This window comes from Erythrolamprus reginae, chromosome 5 (genome assembly GCF_031021105.1).
Source record: "Erythrolamprus reginae isolate rEryReg1 chromosome 5, rEryReg1.hap1, whole genome shotgun sequence".
NCBI lineage: Eukaryota > Metazoa > Chordata > Lepidosauria > Squamata > Dipsadidae > Erythrolamprus > Erythrolamprus reginae.
The window spans coordinates 18,751,493-18,766,247 of NC_091954.1; the positions used below are offsets into that span (position 1 = coordinate 18,751,493).

Here is a 14,755-nt window from a genome sequence, read left to right on the forward strand (position 1 = left end):
GTTGCTGCAGAGTGTCTCCCTTTTGGATCTTTTTGTGTGGGTCAGAGGGGGGCAGAAATTCCAACTTGGGGACTGCTTCAGCCTCGGGCTTTGGCCGAAGATTGGAGGGAAGCATTGCTGGTGGCTGTTCTGTCTGGGTCACTCCGGAAGCTATGACCAACCCAAAAAGATAAGCCAGACACACCGGTTGAATCCAAACACAGTTTTATCATGTTCAAGAGAAACGAAGCTAACAGAAAATGTCCTTACAAAGCAGGAAAACACTGGAACTCCAAATATATACACGAAGGCAATTGTCCATGCATCAATATAGGATTCTTGCTGCCAAGAGGAGGCTGTAGATAACAGACATACACCTCCCACAGGTCTTCAAGACTGCTGGGCCACGAGCCAGGAACAGAAACACCGAGAAAACAATGCAGGTTACAGCATCTCCAAACTGATAACACTCCACATGGCTTCAAGAGGTTGCCTGCCTTATAAACCCTTCCCTGCTAATGAGGACCACACCCAAGCCCTGGTGTTCCTTATTCAATGCTGATAATATTTCTTCAATTGATCCTTCCTTTGATCTAAACATCTCTGTCGCATGTCAATGACAGCTTGTGCTTCATCACCTAATGACTCCAAAGACTCCAAGCTACTGGCTGGGGAGAGCCCCCCCCTGGGGCTCCCCTGCTGTTCTTCCTCGTCACATTCCTGACTGTACTCTCCCCTGTCCGACTGCCCAGCCCCCTCCTCTTCGCTGTCAGCCTCCTCCGGGCATGGAGCCAGCAGAGATGCAGCTGGTCTTTGATCTGCCTCAGGCTGAACCACAACAGTGGCGAAGAACCAGAAGACCTTGTTCCAGTGGAACTGTAACATGGCCTAGAACTGGCTGACCATCTCAGCCCACTGAGTCTCCAATGGTGCCTGGCCTTGCACTCTCGCAGGTCTTTCCTCTGCTTGGAAAGCCTATGCTCCTAGTTCTAATTGAGGCGTTTTTGCTAAGCCTCCTTCTCGGTCAGATCCAATTTGAACTGAGCCAGATGTTTTGCCAACTCTTTCTCGTGGTGGCTGCTTAGTTCCAACAACTGCTTCCTATTGAGGCTCTAAGGAGCTCGGGCGGGCGGGCAAGGAGTGGCTGGGAAGGGAGGAGCGAGTAGAGGAGTTTATTTATTTATTTATTTAATTATGTATTGGATTTGTATGCCGCCCCTCTCCAGGTCGCTGGGATTTGTGTGGCAGAATTCGTGCGAGTTGGCGAGGCACCCCTTGACATTGAGTAACATCAAGTTGGCCACATCACCACCTAGCCACGTCTACCCAATCAGTCATTAGGCAGATCATATTAGTTGTCCGCGGTTAGGTCCCACAGAGTTGGCCTTCTCGACTAAACAATGTCGTTTGGCGGGACCCAGGAGAAGAGCCTTCTCTGTGGTGGCCCCGACCCTCTGGAACCAGCTCCCCCTGGAGATTAGAACTGCCCCCACCCTCCTTGCCTTTTGTAAAGTTCTTAAAACCCATCTCTGCCGTCAGGCATGGGGGAACTGAGACATCTCTCCCGGGCCTATACAGTTTATACATGGTATGTTTGTGTGTTTGTTTGCTTTTAATAATGGGGTTTTTAGTGTTTTTAAATTCTTATATTTGTTCTTACACTGTTCTTGTTATTGTTGTGAGCCGCCCCGAGTCTACGGAGAGGGGCGGCATACAAATCTAATAAATATTAATATTGTTAAAATTCTGAATTTAGTGGTCCCTGAGGTCCAAAAGGTTGGCCAACCCTGGTATAGGCTCTCCTGCTTGAGCAGGGGCTTGAATTAGAAGACTTCCAAGGCTGGCAAGGTTTCCCGTTGTTGGCGCTATCGTAACGCTCCTGGTGACTGGCGCAGGCGGGCACATGTCTGGCCAGTGAGCACAGGTGCGTCAGTGCGAGATTCGGCTTCTGCACTTGCGCCGGAAGCCAAATGTTGTGTGAAGATGCATGTGCAAGCGAGATTTCGGCAATTACCGAAATCTGGCGAGTGCATCTTCACACAAGATTCAGCTTCCAGCGCATACGTAGAAGCTAAATCTCACGCTGATGAGCCCACCCGCTGGTCAGCTGGTCATTTAATACCGTATTGGGGCATACCGGCTGCAACCCGCTACTTCTCCAAGATCTCTTCTGTTATTCTGATACAGTGAAACCCCTCGTCATACAAACTTTTCGAGATACAAACCTGGGTTTAAGATTTTTTTGCCTCTTCTTCCAAATTATTTTCACTTACAAACCCAAGTCGCCGCCTCCTCCAGACTTCTGTTGCAGCGAAGCGCCCGTTTTTGTGCTGCTGGGATTTCCTTGAGGCTCCCCTCCATGGGAAACACCACCTCCGGACTTCCGTGTTTTTGCGATGCTTCAGGGGAATCCCATCAGCGCAAAAACGGGCGCTTCGCTGGCAATGGAAGTCCGGAGGTGGGGTTTCCTAGCGAGGGGAGCCTCAGCGAAATCGCAGCATCACAAAAACACGGAAGTCCAGAGGTGGGGTTTCCCATGGAGGGGAGCCTCAAGGGAATCCCAGCAGCACAAAAACGGCTGGCAAAAGGGGTGAGTTTTGGGCTGGCACACATTAATCGGTTTTCCATTGATTCCTATGGGAAACATTGTTTTGTCTTACAAACATTTCACTTTACAAACCTCGTCCCAGAACCAATTAAGTTCGTAAGACGAGGTATCACTGTATTTTGTTATTTCTCATGTAAGAAATTTTTACAATACAGTGCTGAGAAAATAAATCATATGGAAAAAATAAAAACATTTAAGGTGGCCTTTCCAGGTAAGTATGAAACTAGTTCTGTTTACAGTAATCAGTTCTCTGTGTGTGTGTGTGTGTTTGTGTGTGCACACGCTTCTGTTTCATACAAAGCAGGTTGACCCTGATTTATATCCCTGGTGGGAGTAACCTAGCAACCTCACTTACGAAGTTAGTCTCTGGAACCTCTCTGAAGGCATTCTGTTAAACATAAGCATAGCCATTGGTAAAACAGAGGTCAAGAACTGTTTAACAGCTTCTTCAAAAGGGACTGTTGTTTTTTGTTGACTTAAGAAAAATGATCTCAGGTTTGTTTGTTTTCAAGCGTTTAGCTGTAAATAGTCAGAGCTATTCTGGAAGATGAGCTTTCCTGTAATTTCTCACTCCGAACTATATCATGTTGCTCACATATCTTAGACGGAGTCTTACAACAATCTCTAAGCCAGGAATGTCAAACTCGATTTCATTGAGGGCCACATCAGGGTTGTGCTTCAGCTCGGGGTCAAGCACAAGGGGGGGGACGGGGGGATGGGGGCCAGCTCAGCATTACTGCTTTTTTTCTAATTGCAAAATTAAGGATGAAAGTGAACATGACATGTCTATGGATGGCAAATCACATCCATTCCTCCTCTTCAAACTTCATAGAAATGTGTCCTCAAATAAAAATAAAAATACACAGCTGAAAAATTGGCATTTTTTAAAGAGTTGTAAAATGGCAATGCAGTTTGGGGTCATTTTTCACGTGTTGAGAATTACGGTATGTAAGTTATAGCATAGTTTGCCTCCAGGAGGCTTTCTTCCGCCAGAGGAAAATGTTGTAGCTTAGGATTGGTGCTCTATTGAGCTTGGTTGTTTTCTTGCGGATGTTTCATTACTCAAACTAGATAACATTATCAGTGCTAGTAAGGAGAGGGCAGGGGTGAAATGCTCCCGATTTGCTCATGCCCATTGGTTGTCGGAGAGCTGGTCGCAAAGGGAGAGTGAGGCTCCACACACCTGCCCGGGGAGGGGGGTTCTTTTACCCTCTGAACATAGACAGAATACTTTGTGCACACGCAGAGGGTAAAAGAACTCAAATGGCGGTGTCTGGGTGAGTGGGTGGAGCCTCACACTCCCTTCGCGACCGGCTCTCTTGCAACCGATAGGCACAAGCAAACCGGGAACATTCACCCCTGGAAGAGAGGTTTGTTTTTGATTTATGTTCTAGTGGCTTACCCTGCTACCAGGGACAGGCCACCATTTCCGACACTACCGGAATAAGCCGGGAGCCCACACATGCACCCCACGTGGGATTTCCGGGTTTTTTAGCTTCTGCGCATGTGCAGAAGCAAAAAGGCCTACAAATAGGCCAAAATAAGTTAGGTGACCAACCCCGCAGCCCCCGCAGCCCCCGCTGCTCACTGCCGCTTGCCTCTCTGCCCTTGCTGCTCACCGCTGCTGTCCTTGCTGCTCGCCGCCGCTCCCCCAGCTGCCCCCACTGCTCATCACCGTTCCCCCCACTGCCCCTGCTGCTCGCTGCTGCTCACCTCGCTACCCTCACTGCTCAACGCCACTCCCCCCACTGCCACTGCTTCTCGATGCCGCTCACCTTGCTACCCCCGCTGCTCGCTACTGCTCTCCCGCTTGACACCGCTCCCCCTATTCTCCGCCACTCAATGCAAGCGGCAGCTTTGCCATGAGCGGTCCACCCACCGTCCGCTCTGCCACACCGCCTGGTCCTTACCTTGCTCCGGCGCCTGACCTTCTGCAGGGGCAAGGAGAAGATGTGTCATGGCATGGGGAGCAAGCTGGGTGTCCCCAAGCTCCGGCCACATGGCCTCTCTGTGCTCTCCTGCACTGCAGGCATCTCTCTCCAGTGGCGCTGCCCCAGCTGCAGCTTTAGGATGTCCTTCTGACAGCAAAAATTGCCGGTTTCGTTGCTTCCATGCATGCACGGAAGCAAAAAATCCAGTAATTTTTACCAGAATTGCGTGAACCTACACGCCTCCATTGTGCCTGCTGTGCTGTTTTTTGCACTCTGGAGCTTCAGGAAGCTTCCCTGAACCCTCTGGAGTGCAAAAAACAGCACAACAGGAAAACCGGAAGTGTGTTTTCCCAAACTTCCAGCTTTCCCTCACCTACCCGGCTTCAGAAACGCCTGTGCACATGCGTGGGGGGCAGTTGCTCATGCACGCGGGGGAGGGAAGAGTTGTAGGCTAGCATTCACACACACTCCTTTTGGCATGCAAACACAAAAGGTTTGCCATCGCTGTTCTATTCCAATTCTTACCCTTAAGCAATTCAGTGAAACGTAAACAATTACCTCTTCTCAAATGTCTAATGTTGACCTGTCATCACAATCTCATTTCAAAACGTTGCTTACTGATGTGCTCAGCTGCAATCTTTTCCTGCAGAACTGGCAGTGGGTTTTTATTAACATTTGATTTATTATTAGATATATTATTATTAATATTAGCTTTACTATTATCACACTCCGATATCTATAACTATTTTATGACAATTTTTCTCAGGCTAACTTTAAACCTTAGCTTTTGAATGCAGTGTAGGGGGTTGACGATGACAAATTGTTCAAAAGTACAAAAATTAATGTTTTTTCTTGTGTCTCCTCCATCCCCCACCCAACCCCTTCCCCGCCTTATCTTCATTGTAGGGGATGTGTCTCCAGTGCATATGAATCCAATTTCCCAGTCTCAGTATGTTCCTCTGGCAGAGGTCTTGTGCTGTGCTATATCTGATATGAACGCAGCTCATATTACGGTTACACAGGAAGCTTTACTGCATCAGCTGGGAAAACACTACCCAGGTAATCGGCTAAATCAAGGGTTGCGGATATTGAATATAAACTTTCAGTTTATGCTGCAGTGAGAACAGTGAAATGCTACCCTGTTTCCCAGAAAATAAGACGTATCCCAAAAGTAAGGCATGTCAGAGGTTTTGCAGAATTTGCTAATATAAGGCACCCCCCAAAAATAAGGCGTAGTCAAGTTTACATAAGGTACGGTGGAAAACATACAATACCATTCAAAGCTGTTCATAGCGGTACCGTTATAATGTGGCGTCCCCTGCTGGTCCCTTCCATCGCCATTACAGTCTCCACTACAGTGCGTAGACTGTAGCTCCTCTGGTGGCCGGAAGGTGCAATAGCGGGAGTATACTGTTGTACCATATAAGTGCAATATAAGTACAAACAAACAAACAAACAAAATAAATGTGACCCTTGTGCCCTGGTTTGCACCTGGAAGGCCTCCTGCACTAACCTGAAAGCAACAAAATAGGGGAGGTGGGTGAATGCAGGAGGGGGTCCCTCGCACTTGTGGGGGGAGGCAAGAGACGTGCAGGGGGTTGCACGTGCATGCACAGGTCGCACTCCCGGGGTTTGCACGTGCGTTGCATTAATGCTGTCGCGTGCGTGCTTTTGCCACGCAATGACAAAAAGGTTAGCCCTCCCTGTATTAAGGACTGTCATCTGATGGGCTGTTTTCTGCCCTGGTGCTTTTCCTATGGGACATCATTCCCTTGAAACTCCAATTGGGCCCCACTCTTTTAGACTTCAGGGAAAACTGTTAGCAATGACGAGCTTCCAAGTAATTGCATAGGTAGTCTTTGACGCCAGTCATAATTGGGCCCAAAATTTCTGTGGCAAACCAAGACAGTTGCTTTGCCTCATTTTACCCACCCGGGATGACATCTTCACATCTCGCTGTTCTAGGAAGGTGCATACTATTCTCAAAGACTCTTCTCATCCTGCTTACAATCTCTTTGAACTGTTGCCTTCTGGCAGAAGATGCAGAACAACTAGAACTCGGGCCACACGTTTCCTGAATAGTTTTTATCCCAGGGTTGTACTCGCACTTAACAACGAACTAAAGGGTCACCATCAGTGAACTGTTGGACAATATTACTCGGTTTGTCATGTAGATGGTTGAGTGGTTCAGGGTAGGGAATTTGTAGTGGGTGGAACATTTATTCTATTTTTTATTCTATTTTTAAATTTACCTATTCTGATTTTAGGTATGGTGGGACTGGTCTCTGGGTGTCACACGACTTTCGTTGCCAATGACAATTCATTGTTTTTGACAATGACAATAAATTTATTATTATTATTATTATTATTATTATTATTATTATTATTATTATTATTATTATTATGTCAGTACAACACGGGAAACGAGATCACTATGCTGGATTTTGTATTTCATCACCAGTCGGGCGCTTCCCAAGCACCTAGGACTGCGTGATGTAGGGGCGAATTATGTTTGCCGATCCCAGTAAAGCGGCCTTTTGCAATTGAAAGATGGAGATTTTGTCAATTCCGATGGTTTTCAAATGTCCGCTGAGATCCTTTGGTACTGCGCCCAGCGTGCCAAGTACCACTGGGACCACTTTCACTGGCTTATGCCAGAGTCGTTGCAGCTCGATTTTTAGATCTTTGTATTTCACTAATTTCTCTAGCTGCTTCTCCTCAATTCTGCTGTCTCCTGGGATTGCGATGTCGATGATCCATACTTTCTTTTTCTCCACGATCACAATGTCTGGTGTGTTATGCTTCAGAATTATTATTATTATTATTATTATTATTATTATTATTATTATTATTATTGCCACAGTAGTTAAGGGAATCACTGCAACTATTAATATAGTAACAGGGTTTTAAGTAGATCTGGCTTCCTCATTGACTTTGCTCATGGGTCACAAAATGTGATGATGTGACCCCAGGACTATGCAACCATCATAACAGTTGCCCGTTTTGGTCATGTGACCATGGGGATACGGCAATGGTGATGTGGCCATTCTTCCCCTAACCCCAAGATCTTCAACCTTAAATTATTTACTGCTGACCTCTGACCTTTCCTAAGAGGTCCACAAGGGGCGTGCATAAGCGCACTATTGTGCCTACCGTCCCTGCTGTCCTTCTGTCCTATTACCCTTTTTATCACCTTTTATACTTCGTTGTGTTAATACAAACTATAATTCTATACTTGTATGACAAATATATATAATTTTTTAAAAAAAACTGTCATAAATCGCTTTTTTCAGTGCTGTTGCAACTTTGAACGTTCACTGAAGGGCTAGTTGCATGTCAAGGACTATCTGAATGGGATGTATGGTTGATGTTTACCTGCCATAATTTTGTGTTTTGAGTTTTAGTAGTGTTTCTAACAGTTGTGCAAGTGTGCGGAAACTTCAGATCGTGCAGAACGCAGCCGCGAGAGCCGTCGTGGGGCTTCCAAGATTCGCCCACGTTTCCTCAACACTCCGTGGCCTGCATTGGCTGCCGATCAGTTTCCGGTCACAATTCAAAGTGTTGGTCATGACCTTTAAAGCCCTACATGGCATTGGACCAGGTTACCTCCGGAACCGCTTGCTACCGCATGAATCCCAGCGACCGATAAGGTCCCACAGAGTTGGCCTTCTCCGGGTCCCGTCGACTAAACAATGTTGTTTGGCGGGCCCCAGGGGAAGAGCCTTCTCTTTGGCGGCCCCGGCCCTCTGGAACCAACTCCCCCCGGAGATTAGAACTGCCCCCACCCTCCCTGTCTTTCATAAACTACTCAAGACTCATTTATGCCACCAGGCATGGGGGAGTTAAGATATTCCTCCCCCCTAGGCCACTACAAGTTATGCATGGTATGTTTGTGTGTATGTTTGGTTTTATAATAAGGGTTTTTAGTTGTTTTTATTAATTGGATTGTTACATGCTCTTTTTACCATTTTTGTTAGCTGCCCCGAGTCTGCGGAGAGGGGCAGCATACAAATCAAATAAATAAATAAATAAATAAATAAATAAATTTGTTGCATTTATTTCTAGTTTTTGTTGGTTTTGACTGTTGTGATATGATCATATGATCGTATCACAATGATATGATATGTCATATGATCAAGAATCATATAGGTGAGATGGACAGCTATTCAAGTCAAGAAAACAGTGGTCACTGAATTATCAAATCCCTAAACAGCAGATGGTTCAGGGAGTCCATCCAATAAATTTTGAAATGAGAACCTCTTCGTTCTGACAAGAAGGAGTATACATTCGTTTGCTTCCATCTCCATTAAAATTTTTGCAGTCCAATAATCATAGGATTGATGAAGCAGTTGGTTTCCTAACCCCCAAAGCAGTTCCAGTAACTTGTGGGGTAAAGTACTGTGGTTCTTCTGCTTGATACTTTTAAAAGAAGTTCAGTTAATATTTAGAGTTAATAAAAATGCAAGGAACTAGTCAACCAATCACAAGATTACATTAGAAGAAGCTACAGGTTTACTTAGTAGGTCATTTGCAATGTTTATTAAGTATTTGCTGCCCACTATTGTCCAACTGGGAGAAAGCATCCTACTACAGGCCTTTATGCTACATTTTTAAATGTTATTTGCTTGTTTGTTTGTTTGTTTATTTATTTATTTTGTCAAGTATGAATTGGTAGTATACAAAGATATAACAATGTTTATGATATAACAATTGTATGAAAAATGAATAGAAATAAAATATTTTAAACGTTGAATGGATCCTAATAAAGATTATCCTTATTATTCCAGGTATTGCAACTCCTACCCAAGATATTCTCTACAGTACTCTTGGCATGCTAATTAAAGAGCGAAAGATCTACCATACTGGGGAAGGATACTTCATAGTTACCCCAAATACCTATTTTATCTCTAATAACACTACAAAGAGCAACAAGAGGACCTTGCTGGAAGACAGATGGCTTCCCGAGTCTTCTTTCACATACTTGGTAAGCATGGAAGATGCTACAGAGCCAACACTAGATCCTCTGCCTCTTCTATCACATTGTCAGTCCTGTTACTGTTTCCTTGGGCACAATGAAATGAAAGCAACAAAACATCAGGGATTCATTAGCCAGGAGCCAAATGGAAAAAGTCAAAAAGATTCCTGTGAATCTAGGTCTTCAGTTGCAAAACCAAGTACAGAGTCACTTACTGATGGAATCACCCACTCGGTACTTTCCGCAAAGGGAAAAGACAAGGCTAAAAAGTTTAGTCTCAGCTTCTTTCGGCGCAACACTTCCAAGAAAGAAAAGGCTAAGAAATCCCACTCTACATTTTCTGCTCAGTTTCCTCCTGAGAAATGGCCCGTCCGAGACGAAGATAATTTGGAGAACATTCCACGGGATGTTGAACATGAAATCATCAAGCGCATCAATCCTATATTGACTGTTGACAACTTGACGAAACATACAGCACTAATGCGGAAAGTGGAAGAACAGAAGAACTATATCAGCAAGGGAACCTCTACAGAAGTACTAACCATGAAGCATAAGCATATTTCAAAAGCACATGGTTGGAAAAAACAGAATAAAGATGCGAAGTATCACAGGAAGGAGCAGCATATTAAAGAAAAACAAGGAAAATGTAAAGCCAGTGAAGTGCTACTGTCTGATGACAATTTAGCAAGCCCCGTTGAGTATCCATTATGCCATCTTTCAAGCAAAGCGATGGTTTGCAACAAGCCGATTGAAGATGCATTAGATACGGAGCCCCACTTTTTCTACAAAAGGGAAATTAATAATCCATTTCAAGATATTCCAAATAGAAGGAACAAGTCATCCAAAGATTATAAAAGTCAGAAAAAGTGTGATGTAAACTTCAAAGCTGTTAAATCAGAGAGGCATCGTTCGTGGTCCCAGTCTTTAGATTTCTCAAAAAGCCTGGAGTGTAAAGCTAAAGTTTCTCTCTCTGGGAAGTGCGATGCTGAAGATGGCAAGAAAAAACACTCAGATCACCAACAATGCCAAACTTTACGAACAGGTGGCAGGCAGACATCCTCGGCAGAGAGAGCTACTTGTAAATGTAATCTGCAAAAAGGGACGAACTCCCAATTTGCAGTGGAGACGCAAGAGGCTTGTAAGGTTTATCTGACATTCAAAAAGGAAGAAGAGAAAAAGTATCCCGAAAAATCTATTCAAACTCACCGGGACAAAGCAAACACGTGCAATTTACCAAGCCGGCATTCAGATTGTTATCTTCCCGCTGATGCAGGTATTATCTGCCAGTTTAAACAATCGGACGTTGCTGCTGTGCACAGACAAAAGGACTTTAAGTGTGAGATACAGCCCAAGGAAATGAGCCAGTGGCTTGAGTCTGTGAATTCGCAGCATCAGGGATTCATTTATGATGATCCAGTTCAATATCAAAAAGTGGAGAACAGTGGCGCTCATAGTCCTGTCCAGGAAGAAGAAATGGAATCATCCAAATTGAAATCTTACCAACTCCGATACAGAAAGGGGTCAGAAAAATTGAATGACGTAAGAGAAGACACAAGTCCAAAAATACTGGGAAAAGAAAAGGCCGATCGCCTCTTTCGAAGCTACTCAAAAGATACAGATACTGTTGATGCGTGCCAACATGACGCAAGTGGTTTTCTTAGTCAGAGTAAATCCAAGGGCAGCTTAAAGGAATACGATAAAATGAACATGGAAGGAGAAACTTGTACGTACCATCCAGTGTCTTCTAAAAACAATGAAGGGAACGAAGATGTTTATGGTCAAGGCCAGAGAACTGATCATACTGAAAGGCATGTCCTTGAATTCAGTGAGGAACAGGAAGCAGCAAAGAGAATTTGGGAGAAGTCGGCAAACGAAGTGGCCATGGAAACAACTTCCTTGAGGATGTCCTCCAAAGACTGGGAAATTAAGGCAAACCTTGTGGGAACACGGCAGTCATTTGATAACTCGGATGTTGCTCCTCTAGATCAGGGAATCCAACATGACCAAAGCCACTTACAAGGCACAGGAAATCAGAGTATAACAGGAGATAGTGGGATAGATTCTCCCAGGTAAGAGCAAACATGGGGGTGCTATTTCTATTGCACATCTCCATCTATTTACACTTGATATGGTCTTCAAGGTTAGGTATACAGTACTGGAAAAATGTCAATTGAATTGCTGAATTTAATCTCTACCTGCCCTTGAACGTGGTTCATAAATTACAGCGGGGCCTCCTGATCTGCTCAGGTAACATCACTACTGTAAGAGTCTGATTGCCAGTTGGCTTTCAGTTGCAAATCAAGGTGTTGGTTGTCACTTTTAAAGCCCTACTGCCTTGACACCTGACCAGGCTTGTGTTTCTACTTGTCCAATAATATCTGGTAGGAAGGGCATGTTTCAACTGGAAGTTTTTAAGATGTTGGATAACCGTTTCCTGCCTAAGCAGGGATTTGGACTAGAAGACCTCCAAGGTCCTTTCCAACTATGGTTATTCTATTCTATTCTATTCTATTCTGCTACTCTACTCTACACCCATCGTGAGGAATTCTCTTCGTCAGTGATCACAAGGCATACATGCCTTCTCTGTTACTGTCTCTCCTTTGGAACAGCACTCTACTCACCATCCCTTTTGGTATTCAGGAAAGCCTCCAATATCTGGCTCTTCTGGAAATTGTAGGATCTGGAAACTCTTATGGAGATTCTTCATCATGCAGGCCATGGCTGTCTCAAATGTGTTTCCCCCCACCAAAAGCAACTGGACTTTCTTGGTATTTTCTTTGAAAACCTTTCACTTTTCATCCAAGGAGCTTCTCTGGTTCAGAACTGAAGAACCTTATTGGATGAGAAGCAAAATGTTTCCAAAGGAAACACCCAAGAAAGTCCAGTTGCTTTTGAAAAAAGCACATTTGGAAGGTAGGATTGATAATATGCAGATGCTCCTCTGGCAATATGTGACTCTTGTTTTCATTTTTTTCCCTTCATTGTGTTTATTTATTTTTATTTATTGTTAGAGTTGGAAGGGACCATGAGGGTCATCAAGTCCAACCCCCTGCCTAAGCAGGAACCCTATAGCATCCCAGCCAAACCAACAGTGTGTTAACCAACAGGAAGATTTACTGTTGTTACTGGGTTTTGGTATGTTTGGTTATCTTACTGAGTAGCGTATAAATGATAGTAATGTCAATAGTATACTGCAGTGCTCAACACAAGTCTGGATTAGGGTAGTTGTAAGGGTAGATGAGAGTAAGTTTCTACAATGCCTTAACAACCACCAAGAGAGGTAATTTACAAGTACAGTGGTACCTCTACTTAAGAATGCCTCTACTTAAGAACTTTTCTAGATAAGAACCGGGTGTTCAAGATTTTTTTGCCTTTTAAGAACCATTTTCTACTTAAGAACCGGAGTCCGGAAAAATTTTCCTGGAAATTTGAGAGCGGCACTAAGGCCTGGCCAGTTTCCTGCCATTTTCTCTTTAATCCTGACAATCTTGGGCTTTTCTGGGCTGCCAGAAGAGCCTTTAAGTGGCGCTCAAGGAGACTTTGGCAGTCCAGAGCGAACAAATTTCCTTTCTCTGGGCATTTGGAGAGGGAATAAACCTCTGCCAGCACTCAAAGAAAAGAAATGCTCCCTTCGCTCTGGGCAGTGACTGTCCTCCTCCTCTTCCTCCTCCCACCCAAATTCCGAGCTTTTATTTCTTTCCTAATGGGTTTGCACGTATTATTTGCTTTTACATTGATTCCTATGGGAAAAATTGCTTCTACTTACAAACTTTTCTACTTAAGAACCTGGTCATGGAACGAATTATGTTTGTAAGTAGAGGTACCACTGTATTTTGGCTGCAATTGGCTTGTCATGAACCTTTCACAGTAACAAAGGATAAGGGCTATTTCAGGCATAGAAAACTAAACAGAGCAGGCAGGATGGATATAAACTGCAACAACCTACAGGGTTATGTTCCCTCATACCAGGGGTGAAATCTAGCAGGTTCTAGAGAACCAGTAGCAGAAATTTTGAATAGTTTGGACTGGCAAATACCATCTCTGGCTGGCCCCAGAGTGAGATGGAATTGAGATTTTGCAGTATCCTTCCCCTGCCATGCCCATCAAGCCACACCATAGAACTGGTAGTAAAACAAATTAGATTTCACTACTGCTCCATATTTGGAAAAATATAATTGAACATACAGTATGTTTTCCAAAGGATTGGCTAGCTTTATAGAACAGCATGCATGTAAATATGGAAAATATAACCTTTATATATTTGAACATTTCTGAAAGCTAAATGACTATAAGACTGTACAAAGAAACCTAAAAATGAAAGGCTTTTAAACAGATTTTTCGATGAACCACCTTCCTACAGCCAATATTTTTTCTAAAAGTTTTGGAGCTGTCAGATATTTTTAAAGAACATTTGTTATGCATAATAAACTTTTTTTGGTGAATCTTTTGTTTCAAAAATGCCATTCTTTCCAGAGCACAAAGTATGGTGTCTGCTAATTCTGCCATTTTGTATGGACTAAAGAAAAGCAGCAGCTTTCTCAAGAATTTGGAATTTATAAAGATGACTTTACACAGCAGAAAGTTTCTTGCCCCAAATTCCTTGCTTCACTTGACACCAGTGATGAATGTTTAATTTTTCCTCCTTTTTTATCCAAGTTTGTGAATCCGTTTGTAAATCTATTAATGTATTAGCTGTAAATGTCTTAAACTAACACATGTGCTAATATAGGTAAGATGTTGGCTATTTCTTCCATAAAATATATGAATACTTTGTAATAAAACATTTTTACTGTTTTTTACTGCTGTAATAAGCTCAGATCCTAGTAACTTCAAGGATGCTTTCTTGGAAAAATAAACATGTGGTTATTCATTAGTTTATGTCAAATATATTTCTTTTAAAATAAAGTTGTTGTTGCTGTTATTATTATTATTATTATTATTATTACACAATTATGAAGTCACAGCTACCAGTTTAGCAACTTAGCAACTTTTAGACTTGTGGACTTAAACTTGTGGACTTCAACTGGCTGGAGAATTCTGGAAGTTGAAGTCCACAAGTTGTAAAGTTGCCAAGTTTGAAGACCTCTGTATAAGACAATCAAGCACTCTCTTATCTGTGGTGCAAGTCTGACATTACTGAGTCCAAATAATCAATAATGTGCAGACTCTTCTAGATTTGAGAGTTAATCAGCCCAATGAAGTAAGGCACCCTTCTCCAGAAACCTTATCCACATCCCTGAAGTCTGCAAGTTGAAAGGAATT

The 14,755-nt window shown here is 43.4% G+C and overlaps 1 protein-coding gene across 1 annotated transcript in view; it reads left to right on the forward strand.

The window, feature by feature from the left end:
• Positions 1-14,408, forward strand: part of STOX1 (storkhead box 1) — a 46,895-nt gene extending 32,487 nt beyond the window's left edge. The window contains exons 2-4 of the mRNA XM_070752164.1: positions 5,425-5,577; positions 9,306-11,562; positions 13,967-14,408. Of these exons, the coding sequence (XP_070608265.1) occupies positions 5,425-5,577; positions 9,306-11,562; positions 13,967-14,126 (2,570 nt within the window). The 3' untranslated portion in view covers positions 14,127-14,408. The remainder of the gene's footprint in view (positions 1-5,424; positions 5,578-9,305; positions 11,563-13,966) is intronic.
• The last annotated feature ends 347 nt before the right edge of the window (positions 14,409-14,755 follow it).